Source organism: Haliotis rufescens, unplaced genomic scaffold (assembly GCF_023055435.1).
Source record: "Haliotis rufescens isolate VD_foot unplaced genomic scaffold, xgHalRufe1.0.p SCAF_16, whole genome shotgun sequence".
Classification (NCBI taxonomy): domain Eukaryota; kingdom Metazoa; phylum Mollusca; class Gastropoda; order Lepetellida; family Haliotidae; genus Haliotis; species Haliotis rufescens.
This window is the reverse complement of record NW_025963846.1, coordinates 25553017-25565559: the sequence shown is the minus strand read 5'-3', so window position 1 is coordinate 25565559 and position 12543 is coordinate 25553017. Positions and strand designations below refer to the sequence as shown.

Here is a 12543-nt window from a genome sequence, read left to right as displayed (position 1 = left end):
GTTTGTTAAATTACATGTTAATGTTTTTAGACTGTACAACAAGATTAACAACAGTACTTGTAATGATTTGATTAAGAAAATGTTTACTATGCCTAAGTCTTATAAACGTTCATGGGGTACTAAAGTTGTTAAAATTGCCTGTAAGCTTAATATCTATTATCTGTGATGTTCTAACTGCTCCAATGTCCCGACAGAAGAAAATTGCCCATATTAAAAACGTTCTCATAAACAAACATGAACAGAGCTTTGGAACGATAAACGTAACGTTAATGGTAATAAACTAAGAACTTACAGGCAATTTCATGATCGTAAAGTTGTTGCTCCTTATGTTTTAAGTATTAAATACAGGGACCACCGTCGCATTTTAGCTAGTTTTGGATCTGGATCTTTACCCCTGCAGCACGTTTTACAACTCCACCAACCGTTTTAGAAAATAGAATCTGCCCGCACTGTTTTAAACTTGTTCATCAAAAGTTTGTCGAAGATGAATTTCACTTTTTAATGTTATGTCCTTTATATGATGATCTCAGAAGTATTTTACTTACAGAATATATTGTTGTAAATCCGTTATTTGAAAATATTAGCGTTTATGACGCTTTCATTTATATTTTAAAATGTAAAGAAATTCAGCCTTTGTTAGCCAGTACACTTTTAATGATGTTTATACGTAAGCAATCATCTAGCTAGGCATTTAGCTAAACATGTAAATATTATTGTCAATGTATTTTATAGTATATAATGTATATAGTGTTTTATTGTGTCTCATAAGCCTAATGGCTGGGTGTTACTTTTTTAATATGCCAAAGAACATGTATATATCTCTCTTTTGTAACACGTGACACGTTAATAAAATAACTCTCTCTAGTATGCACAAAAAATTTCACCGAGATTTGCGGTGTCATAACAACAGTTCAGTTCAGTTCTGTTTTATTTCTCTGAAAAACCACCAAAGGTGGTACAAGAGTATATATATATATACAACATATAATATGCAATGCAGATCAAGATGGTAACAAGCCTCAATAAAACAAATATCAAAATAAAATAAAATAAAATAAATAAAATTAGACACCTTAACGTAATTATGTGTTCAAATGTACGATGGATCTGGACAGATGTTTCAAAGTGGATATATTTTAGGGGATGTCGTTTTACGCAATTTACACATATTTGGCCAGATATAGCAATTCTTTGGGATGTAAAGAAGTCGTTGTTGGAGAAGTGCTTCACACCGAAAAAGATAGTGAACTTCGTCTCCAACAGCAGATAAATTGCATAATGTGCAGACACAGTCTTCTCTCAGTAACCCTCCCAATCGGCCGGTTTCTATGGGCAAATGATGATTGGATGTGCGAAAATGTCTCCTGTGGTACGAGGTTGTGTCCTTTAGCAATGCCAAGATCGTTTGTTCCAATTTCACATTCCCCTTTACTGCGATGTTTTTGTCAGTATCATACAGGTCTGTGACTAGAAACTGCGTCTCTTTGGGATTCCCTCCCACATTAAGGTAATACACATGAAGCTGATGCACGTTTAATCATTTATCATCGTATGTATATTTAATACGCTGTAGACATTTAGTAGATCAATCTACTGTTTTGCAAGTTGATGCGCTCTACCATGACGACAAGAACCCATTTAAACGGCGGTCTTTTGGAACGCGTAAGCATACTTGGAGACGAAGGTATGCTGCCTTGTAATTAGAACACTCCAAAAGGGGGGGTCAGAGGTAGTTATCAAAATAACAAATATTGATTTCACTTGTCACAAATACATTCTGCGTTGTCATTCCTTTATTGTATTAGGGATTATCGTTGAGTGTGAGGCAGAGATTTGGTAGTACTTTTGCTGGACACAGCAAATATCTCTTTCTGTAAGGATTCTTATGGAGCTTTGGCGTTCAGTGATAAAGAGGAATGTTTTTAGGTGTTGGGGTCAGGGCAAAAGTTGATAGCAGAAAGTACACGTTTTTGTGAGTGTTATGTTTCAATCGTTACTGCTTCTAAATGTCATCCACAATACCATATAGCTTTACATGGTAGAGAAATATGTATACTTTTGGAATCATGTGTTGGTATACTTTGATCCTTGATAAGACAAGATGAAATGAGTGTCGATCAATTAAACGACCACATCAGAAATCGTTATTTCGTTAGAAATCGATGACAAACTGACACAATTTATTGATAACAACTTTTTTAATTACTGTAAAGGCGACGTTTCGGTATACATCCTTATACCGTTGTCAAGCAAGACTGAATTATGTACATTCTTAAGTACAGAATATATATAGTATGTGGAGGATTAACAGTAACAAAAATAGCAAACAAGAGAGAGATTAACATGAGTAGGTTCAGTAATGACAACATAGGGATAATGCTGTAAGAACATGATCGGAAAGAAAATATGACAGGGAGCCAATTAAACAGGATAAGTATACATAGGTGGGATGATTATTGCTTAATGAGTTAATGAGTTTCTGTTGATTGATGGCTTGTTGCAGCAAATGTGGACTGCCTCTGTTAGTTTTATTTTAGTGAAGTCATGAAGGTTGTTGGAGAGTATTTGGACATTTTCCAAGTTGATGTGATTGGGGCAGTTGCTGATTTAGTCCGAAATGGACGATTTACTGTCTGATTTGATGGTTGAAGTTTTGTGCTCTGTGATTCTGGTGTTGATGAGGCTGGATGTTTCACCTACGTAGGACTGTCCACAGTTACAGTCAATTTTATAAACTACACCCTTTGGTTCTTGACTTTTGGTTATTATAAGTAGGACATTGAGAGAAGTGGAACTGAGAAGACAATGTCTGAAATACTGGACTTCCTCATTGATGACATCACCGTGTAATTTGGGGATAAGACAATTGAACAGGAAGGTGCTCCCTTTCTACCTGATCTGTTCCATTATGCATATGAATCGGAAACTATGCTCGGATTGGCAAAGTCAAAACAAGGTTATTTGGCCAAGAGGTTTAAGGTAAGCTTCAGGGGATAACGTTCAATAACAGTCAAATAGCCAATTCCCTTCCACTAATCTACCCACCTGAACTAGAAATGAAGGAGACCAACGATAGGCATGAAACCTCAGAGTGACCAAAACTATCCACAAGACTATGACGACAAGAGGGATGACTTCAACTTTCCAACAGTCACCTTTCACTTTATGACGAGCAACAGTCCAGCAGCTCCAGCCTTTGGGGTTTACATTTTGCAACTTTTGAGTCACAATCTGGCATGACTGTTCTACTAAGATTTCAAAGAGCATCATGTGACTCTTGCTTTAATTTGTTTGATCAAGACATCAACATTCACGGCCTCAGTAAAGCTTTCAAAACGTTTTATGATATAAATGTGGAGGACATTTCCTAAATTTGACGCCCCAGTGACAAAATGCAATCCCCTGTTTTGACGTGTACCATATGTTCCCATGTTTTTTGTCAGATGAACAATTGACTTGGCTTTGCATGTGTTCGCCAACACAGTGTCACAATGTCATAGCAACCCAAACACATGATAGAGTCGGAATCGTACAATTGACTCTGCTTTTACCAGATATGATAATGGAAAGAGTTTTGTCACTTTCATTCTATGAAGTGTAAACGATACATACCACATACAAGAACGTAACGTAAAAAAGAATAAGTGATTTTTGTGGATTCATTCAATATTCAATGAATTCGTTTCAAAACATTTATCGTACAGATGTATTATCTCAGGGAACATATCAAGCATCAGCTAGCTGTGAATAACACGTTTCTGATGATTGTGCCCGTGTTGCTTCATCCAGAGAGACGTATGGTTCTTCACGTTTCTTTTCTAACGCTTTTATTTTCATCTTCAGGCTGAAACATGCGAAAGTAAAAAATATATTAAAATTTCAATGTGTTGGTAACTATTTGAAAAATGGGAACTATTTTGTGAAACTTGATCATCTTCTTTCCCTTGCCGATAACGAAAACCAGAAATACCCTGGATGGATGGATTGTTGCTGACAACATTTATTCGAATACTCATCACACAAATAAGAACACTTTTAAATCAACAACTTCAATTCTGTCAATCGGACCACATTCACAACACATTTCTTAATTCTATACATGTTGTATTAGATTATTGCTAATACGTGCTAGGTGTTATTTGTTTATACATTGGTCCCTTGCGAAAAAGATTTAATTATACACAAATCTAAATAATGGACCTGTAATGCCCCAATTTCCAATGGGAAAACTGAATTGGTATAGCTGTTTGAAAAGAAATACACCAGGAACTAATACGTTGATATCTAATTTGTCGACAAATAGTGGAAACAATAGTTATAGTGGCTATTCTGTAGTTGAGAAGCGCATGGTGTACGTGTCTGAGTGAGTGAGCAAGATGGGTTTAACACCGCTTTTAACAGTATTACAGTTATATCACAGCGTGGGAGGAAAGCCCGAAGTGATGCAAGTCTCAGACGTTTACCATTTCAGTGAAACCCACGAGTACAGGTATGGTGCTGACAAACCTAGAAATATAGTCGGGGCGAACCGGGATTCGAACCAACAATCATAGGTTTCTAACGCGCCAAAGGGACGCAACTGCACAGCGAATCGCGGCGCCTTAGACGACTGGGCCAGCCGTGCCCCGCGCTCCCTGGGAAAATGATGAAAGTTACAGTTAAGAACGCTTCACAACTTCACTGTATGTCTTGAAATGTATGTACTGAAATAAACATATTACTCACCGTCTGATGTATAGAGAAGCCACCAGCACAATGATCATTGTCACAACCCCAATTGAGGCACCCACTGCTAGTGTTATGAGGTTAGAAGCTGGCTGATTATTCTTTCTAGCAGAGGCTGAAAATACATCATTGGGAATTAACTGAAATACACACATGTAGGAGCGTTTACATGAAAACTATTTCCAATTACACAATAAACCGTATTATGACTTTGCAGCCAATACTCATCCTCTTTTGGGATTGTACTGCACTTCTGTCATGTCGGAAAAATACACTAGGCCTGCTTTCATTGGTTATTCTGACTAAATACATTACATGTACGTACGTGTTTGACAATTTGCACCGATGAATCCAGGAGAGCATCCACTAGAGCAGCTTCCAGAGATCTTGTCACACACGTCCATGTTGTCCCGACAGTGACATTGTTTGCCACAATCATCACCAAACCAGCCGTCACAGCAAACTATAAAACAAAGGCGAGATTTTCACCTCACGTGTGTACGTTAAACGCTGAAATACACAATCATTTATTGTTCAAAGAGGTGTAAATCCACACTCCCTAAGTCGAGTATATCATAAGCAAAACTCAAAACTACTCATTTTGTTTTTATGTTTTACTGTACTTCTGGCAATTCGAATAAAAGCGAATTTGTTCTATATTTTGTTTTTCATTTTCGGTAAAACTACACTGCCCCTGCTTTCATTGGTTATTCTGACTAAATACATTACATGTACGTACGTGTTTGACAATTTGCACCGATGAATCCAGGAGTGCATCCACTAGAGCAGCTTCCAGAGATCTTGTCACACACGTCCATGTTGTCCCGACAGTGACATTGTCTGCCACAATCATCACCAAACCAGCCGTCACTGCAAACTATAAAACAAAGGCGATATTTTCACCTTATATGTGTACCATTAACACTGAAATACACACTGATATCGTGTTCAAAGAGGTGTAAATCCATTCTCCCTCACTCTCGTGTAGCAGTAACTTGTAGAGATTGGGTCCCCAGCACCCAATGTTCCTCGTAAGTACTCATCACCAAAATGGGATATGGGTGATCCCGATCTGTGAATAAGCTGATTGTGTGTCATCGCAACTCGATTGAGTTGATCACTACCATGGTTCACAAGACTTAATTATTTACAGACTATTGTGATGAGCTGGAATATTGCTGCCATTGGCATAACACAACGTTCACTTTCATTTCACACTTGTCATTTACATAAATACCATGCATACATGACTCTGGGATTTGTATTGGTTTTCAAATTCAGAATAGTCACAGTGAACCATGGAAATGATCTACAATGTTTCTAAATAACGTGATACAGTAACAGTTTAAAATATGACTTGTATATTCATAACATTGTCTTTATAGGCCCGTGAAGATCCGGGGTAGAATAGGTCTACAGCAACCCATGCTTGCCGTAAAAGGCGACTATGCTTGTCGTAAGAGGCGGCTCACGGAATCGGGTGGTCAGGCTCGCTGACTTGGTTGATGCATGTCATCGTATCCCAATTGTGTGGATCGATGCTGATGATGTCAATCACTGGATTGTCTCGTCCAGACTCGATTATTTACATACCGCTGTCATATAGCTTGAATATTACTGAGTTTGGCGTTAACCGACAAACAAACAAAACATTGTCTTTATAGCATATGTAACCGCCTCCTGAGAGTATACTGACTGACTGAGGATGGTTTTACGCCGCTTTTAGCAATATTCCAGCAATATCACGGCGGGGGACACCAGAAATGGGCTTCACACATTGTACCCATGTCGGGAATCGAACCCGGGTCTTCGGCGTGACGAGCGAACGCTTTAACCACTAGGCTACTCGACCGCCCCCCCTGAGAGTAGAAGATCGGTGGTTCGATCACCTGGCCGCGGCATACCTATTTGATAGTAATTTTATAAAGACATGTTAATGATATAGTCGGAATCGTACAGAGTACTCTGCTTTTAACAGACATTTCTTATGATTATTAAAAGTGTTTTGTCGCTTTTATTTGCAAGTAAAACAGCATGCGAACAATTGCCAAGATACAGAGTTTGTTCAAAACACAAACGTGTGGCGTCTTATCATGTCGTGCAACATAATTATTATTTTTAAAGAGAGATATATGGAGTTTAAGGCTGTTTATGTCCATGCCAATTAGGGCGTTTTGACCGAAGTCGCTCGTCCGGTTTTACTTGTCTCCTGTCCAGACATGCATATCTAACCGCTTGAAATTTCATAGTTATAGTGCCAACCAGCAGATCTATATGAATTCAATGTACACGTATTTAGCTTCCATGTCAAACACTTGCGCAGACGAAACGAGGATATGTTCTAAAAGGATTGCTGAACCGAAAAGGCTTGTTGACTTACAAGAGCGGCAATACCAAATGATGTATTTTTCATGACACTTTTAAGTTTACAAGCATTTTTTTATTTTGCTCTAGGCATAATAACATTTCCCAAGGGTGCCGTTGTTTCGAATGTTGGTATGTTTAATATGAAATACTTCTCATGTAAGTGCAATCTATCTGGATTAAGTGAGGGTACATACCATATATCTGCACCTCACACAGAGTGAGATACTCCTGTGGTGTCCGTATGATAACTGTGTTTCCTGACAGTGGTTGTCTGCAGGTGACGTCAGTGACATCATGAGGTCCTTCGGTTGATGACCAATTGTAGCACGTCTGGTTGTCCACCAGAATCTGCATGCCCCTATTTCGACCTGGCCCTGTCGTCGTATAGATTTCGCAGAGTTATGATCAATGCCGTGTCTTGATGAAAGTCGTTTTGAAGAAGTGCTGCACATATTTGTTTGCTAATGTCACTTTTTGTATACACTTTAAATGGAAACATTATTATCTAAATAACCAAGAGTTTCACGTTCTGTATTTTTAATTCTTCATATTAACTTCTATAGTACTTACATGTATTGCGAAGATATAATTTCATGTTGTGGATTCTATCAGAGCTGCTTGTATTGAGCAATACTTTCCATGAAGGTGTCATGTCTCCAGTGTCAGTGTGAGCACATGGACTGTCATTTACGTGAGTTGAAACTAATCCATCCACCGCGTAGTCCGCTGTCAGGTTCAGTGGCCGGGACGTTTCATAAGGTTCGTACCAGACAGAGGTCTGAGCCGCCGGCTTCTTCAGTGCAACGTTTTCTGACAACATTCAGTTAACTATATAAATACGTATATGTATTATCAATTTAGGTTACATGTATATTAGAAACATTTTGTTAAGTCGTGTGATAAAAAGGTTAGGAACCAGAGGACCGTGTAGATATAATTTGCGTTACGATGGTAATCGAAAGTGTTTGATAAACAATCTGCACAAAAACAAGAATGAACGTAAAACCCTACCACTCCTAAGTCATGGACAAACTAAAAAACTGCAAATGACAGTAACTCTCAGTTCAGACATATTTCTCTTGGCATCCTTACCATCTAACGCCCAGGCATACATTTAATAAGGACGATCTTACATTTATGTAAATCCACATATACAGCCGCGGTTAATTTAACTGACGGAGCGGTCGGATAGCCTTGTGGTTAAAGCGTTTGCTCGTCACGCCGAAGACCCGGGTTCGAATCCCGACATGGAAACATTGTATGAAGCCCATTTCTGGTGTCCCAACAGTGATTTATGTGGGAAAGTTGCTTAAAGCGGCGTAAAACCAAACTCACTCATTCACTCACTTATTAAGCTGACTCCACTTAACTAGACAATTGAAAAACTTACTTTGGATAGTACGCCAGAGAACCTAAATCCACATGTACAGCCTCCACTCAACTAATCACTCGAAATAACTTGCTTTAGTCAGCGTACATGGGAAAGCATGTAATTATTATACTGTGAATATATCTTAAATTTGAAACATGTATTAGATTAACCCCAAGGTTCATCTGTTGTATCGCAATAGAATCAAGAAATTCATTCCTTATTCAATAATGTACAGCCAACTGTCATTACACTGACTCCAATAACTACAACGAAGGAGTAACGTACTTTAGACAGCCAGAGAACATAAATCAACATATACAGTCGACGGTCATTAAGCTTACTCCACTTAACTAGAAACAGGAAATACCTTGCATTGGACAGTAAGCCAGAGAACCTAAATCAACATCTATAGTCGACAGTCATTAAGCTAACTCCACTTAACTAACACGAAGAAGTTTCTTGCATTGGACAGTTAGGTAAAGAACTTAAATCCACATTTAGAGCCTACTGTCATTAAGCTGACCCCACTTAACTAAAACCACACGGACTAACTTACTTTAGTCAGAGACCTCAAATCCACATATACAGCCTACTGTCATTAAGCTTACCCCGCTTAACTAAAAACACACGGAATAACTTACTTTAGATAGTCAGAGAACCTAAAATCCACATATACAGCCTACTGTCATTAAGCTGACCCCACTTAACTAAAGCACACGGAATAACTTACTTTGGATAGTCAGAGAACCTTAAATCCACATTTACAGCCTACTGTCATTAAGCTAACCCCACTTAACTAAAGCACACGGAATAACTTACTTTGGATAGTCAGAGACCTAAAATCCACATATACAGCCTACTGTCATTAAGCTAACCCCACTTAACTAAAAACACCGAATACAACTGGTATCTCATTTGTATTAATTTACACTGAGGTGACATGAAACGGCATATTCGCCAGGCGATACACTCTGAGATTCGTAGGTTGAGGTAAGCATATTGTGTAATAATGATGAAAATGACTTTCTTTGACGAATATTCACTGCATACTCCTCCTCCCGTCATGGTAATTGCTCACGTTTCTGGCATGTTGGACCGAACCATCCCTTTATACATCCGCCATGTACCTCATAGCCACAAGTAGTGGCCGGGGACGCCGTACAGGCACTTGCATTGAAGCAATGGCATTCTCCAGCTGCAACAACAAAAATAGCATCAGTTCAAATCCAAAATACAAAATGAGTTACTCCCCCTTCCTTCAAAACTACGTGTCCATAGTATAGGCCGCATCATTGTAATGCTGTTAATATAGTTACAGCCACTTGCAAAGGTCAGAAACCGACTGAGTGGCATTTCCGTGACGGCTCGGAGTTAGTTAAAATGTTGAAAATTCGAAAAATAATACTTTCTTATCATGACTACGGTGTCTGTATTTTGCATATACGTAAAACATGAGTGAATACAATCATATTGAAAGAGTGAGCGAGATAGTTTTTACGCCTCTTTTAGCAATATCACGACGGGGGACACCCGAAATGGGCTTCACACATTGTACCCATGTCGGGAATCGAACCCGGGTCTTGGGCTTGACGAGCGAACGCTTTAACCACTAGGCTACCCGACAGCCCCCTTTATTGAAAGAGGCGCCAACGGAAAATACGCGTTGTCGCGTAAAACATTGGTGATGAGATTGCTACACCCTGACACAATATGTTTTGTTTCATTTGATCGCTTAATTGTTTCAGTGGAATCAAATGCATGTTCAAAATGAAATATTATATCTCACCAAGTGCTGCTGAAAACAGCATATACAGCTCAGACACAACGAGCAGCCACATTGCTTTATAGTCCGTGTAGAGCCTACAAAAAAAGAAGAACAAAATGATACTTTAATTCAAGAATCCTGGTGTGCTGTCAAAGAAATATCACTCAAATATATGTTTTAAACAATGCTCAAAGCAATTGCAAAGATGTTTTCACAATACGTAATCTTTCAGATATCGACAAATGTCTGTCACCCAGATCCTGGGGCCTTCAAATTCCTGTTATGTTTGTCTGTTTGTCTGTTTGTTTGTTTGTTGTTTAACGCCGCATTAAGCAATAGTCCAGCTATATGACGGCTGTCTGTAAATAATCAAGTCTAGACCTGACAATCCAGTGACATGGGTACAATGTGTGAAGCCCATTTCTGGTGTCCCCCGCCGTGATATTGCTGGAATATTGCTCAAAGCGGCGTAAAACCAAACTCACTCACTCATGCGGATTTTAGGCAGTATTGTGTTGCTCACAGTTTTCTTAAAGTTGACACATACAGAATGTCGTCACATGGTACTTTTATCGGTACTTAAAAGTGGCCCAATTTGCAATTTATGCAGTACAAAATATCGAACAACACGAAGTAGTGTGTTTTGTTCAAACAAGTCGTATATTAACTATCAATTTTAAACCCTCAGAATGGAATTTTAGCCTCTACATCAATTTAATAGTTTTAGGTAAACCTAGAGCTGCGGGACCGCAATTCTCGGGCACCGTTTCTTTTCAGAGCATGACGTCAACGCATTCCAGACTGACGTCATAGCTCCAAAAAGAAGTCATATTTATCTCACAACTAAGAGAGTCCACGTAGAGACAGTGCCACGCTTTGTTGGTTGGGGTGTTGTTTAACGCCGCACTCAGCAATATTCCAGCTGTATGACGGCGGTCTGTAAATAATCGAGTCTGGACCAGACAATCCAGTGTTTGACATCATGAGCACCGATCAACGCAATTAGGATACGATGACATGCATCAACTAAGTCAGCAAGCCTGACCACCCGATCCCGTTAGTTGCCTCTTACGACAAGCATAGTCGCCTTTTACAGCAAGCATGGGTTGCTGAAGACCTATTATACCCCTGATCTTCACGGGTCAGTATTAAAGAATTATCTATGAACTTCAATCATTATAACGGCGTATGCCATACAAGGAGATCTTTATGGGTCTTCAGTCAAAGCAGCTGCGAATGAAAATTTGGAAAAAGTTGGTATTACTCACCTACATACGATTGGTAGTCGCGATATTTCTACATGTGAATGTAACGACAAATACCAGACATGTTCATGTAGGTCATGGTTACATTCAATTTGAGCAAATCAACCAACCACTAACCCTTTCCCTTCTTAACTGGACATTTATTGCACACGGAAACAATAACTCAGCCATTGGACGCATGTATTGGAGTCAGATACTAGTTAAGGAAGTTTGTGGGTTTAGTTTCAGTAAGGAGGTATCTAATCATTTCATCATCCGCATTGATATGATGAAGCAGTTATCTCCTCGCCAGTTGTTGTAGGTTAATTGATGAACTGTATCATAACCAAGTTTCTAGCTCAGCTGGTAGAAATTTAGATGATCCTTCTCACTTCTTATATTCTTGTTATACGCTTTTACCATCCTACCGTTGTTTACTTTTTCCCAGTCTTTCCATGTCTTAAATTCAAAAGATCTAAAATGTCATATTCATGTAAACATTTACCTTTTAAGTAAGCGATAAGCGTTGTACATCAGCAGCTTGAAATTCCCCCTTCTACTTCACTTAGTTTTATCCCTCACCTTGTCCTGTTATTGTTCTTATTTATAATCTATTTGTTCACGTATGCATATCACTGTAGACCCAAGAAGATCCGGGTTAGAATAGGTCTTCATCAACCCATGCCTGCCGCAAAAGGCGACTATGCTTGTCATAAGATGCAACTAACGGGATTGGGTGGTCAGGCTTGCTCACTCGGCTGATGCATGTCATCTTATCCCAATTGCGTAGATCGGTGCTCACGACATCAACCACTGGATTGTCTTGCCCAGACTTAATTATCAACAGACCGCCGTCTAATAGTTGGAATATTGTTGAATGCGTCGTTAAACAAAAGACCCAAAACCATCACACTTCCACCTCCAAACTGACGACGCGGCGGTGAAGGTGCATCCCCTTTCTTTCCATCAAGGGGGCGGTCTTGTGGCCTTGTTAAAGTTTTGGCTCGTCACGCCGAAAATCCGGGTTCGATTCCCGACATGGGTACAATGTGTGAAGCCCATTGCTGGTG

At 39.2% G+C, this 12543-nt stretch overlaps 1 protein-coding gene across 1 annotated transcript; it reads right to left on the bottom strand.

The window, feature by feature from the left end:
- Window positions 1-928: 928 nt before the first annotated feature.
- Window positions 929-11930, bottom strand: LOC124117687 (multiple epidermal growth factor-like domains protein 6). Its single transcript, XM_046479672.2, has 9 exons — window positions 11902-11930; window positions 10251-10324; window positions 9543-9659; window positions 7663-7902; window positions 7287-7466; window positions 5465-5602; window positions 5051-5188; window positions 4726-4840; window positions 929-3844 (listed from the first exon to the last, which is right to left on the bottom strand). Exons 1-9 carry the CDS (start codon window positions 11928-11930, stop codon window positions 3727-3729), a joined length of 1149 nt encoding a protein of 382 aa, XP_046335628.2. The 3' UTR covers window positions 929-3726.
- Window positions 11931-12543: the final 613 nt, after the last annotated feature.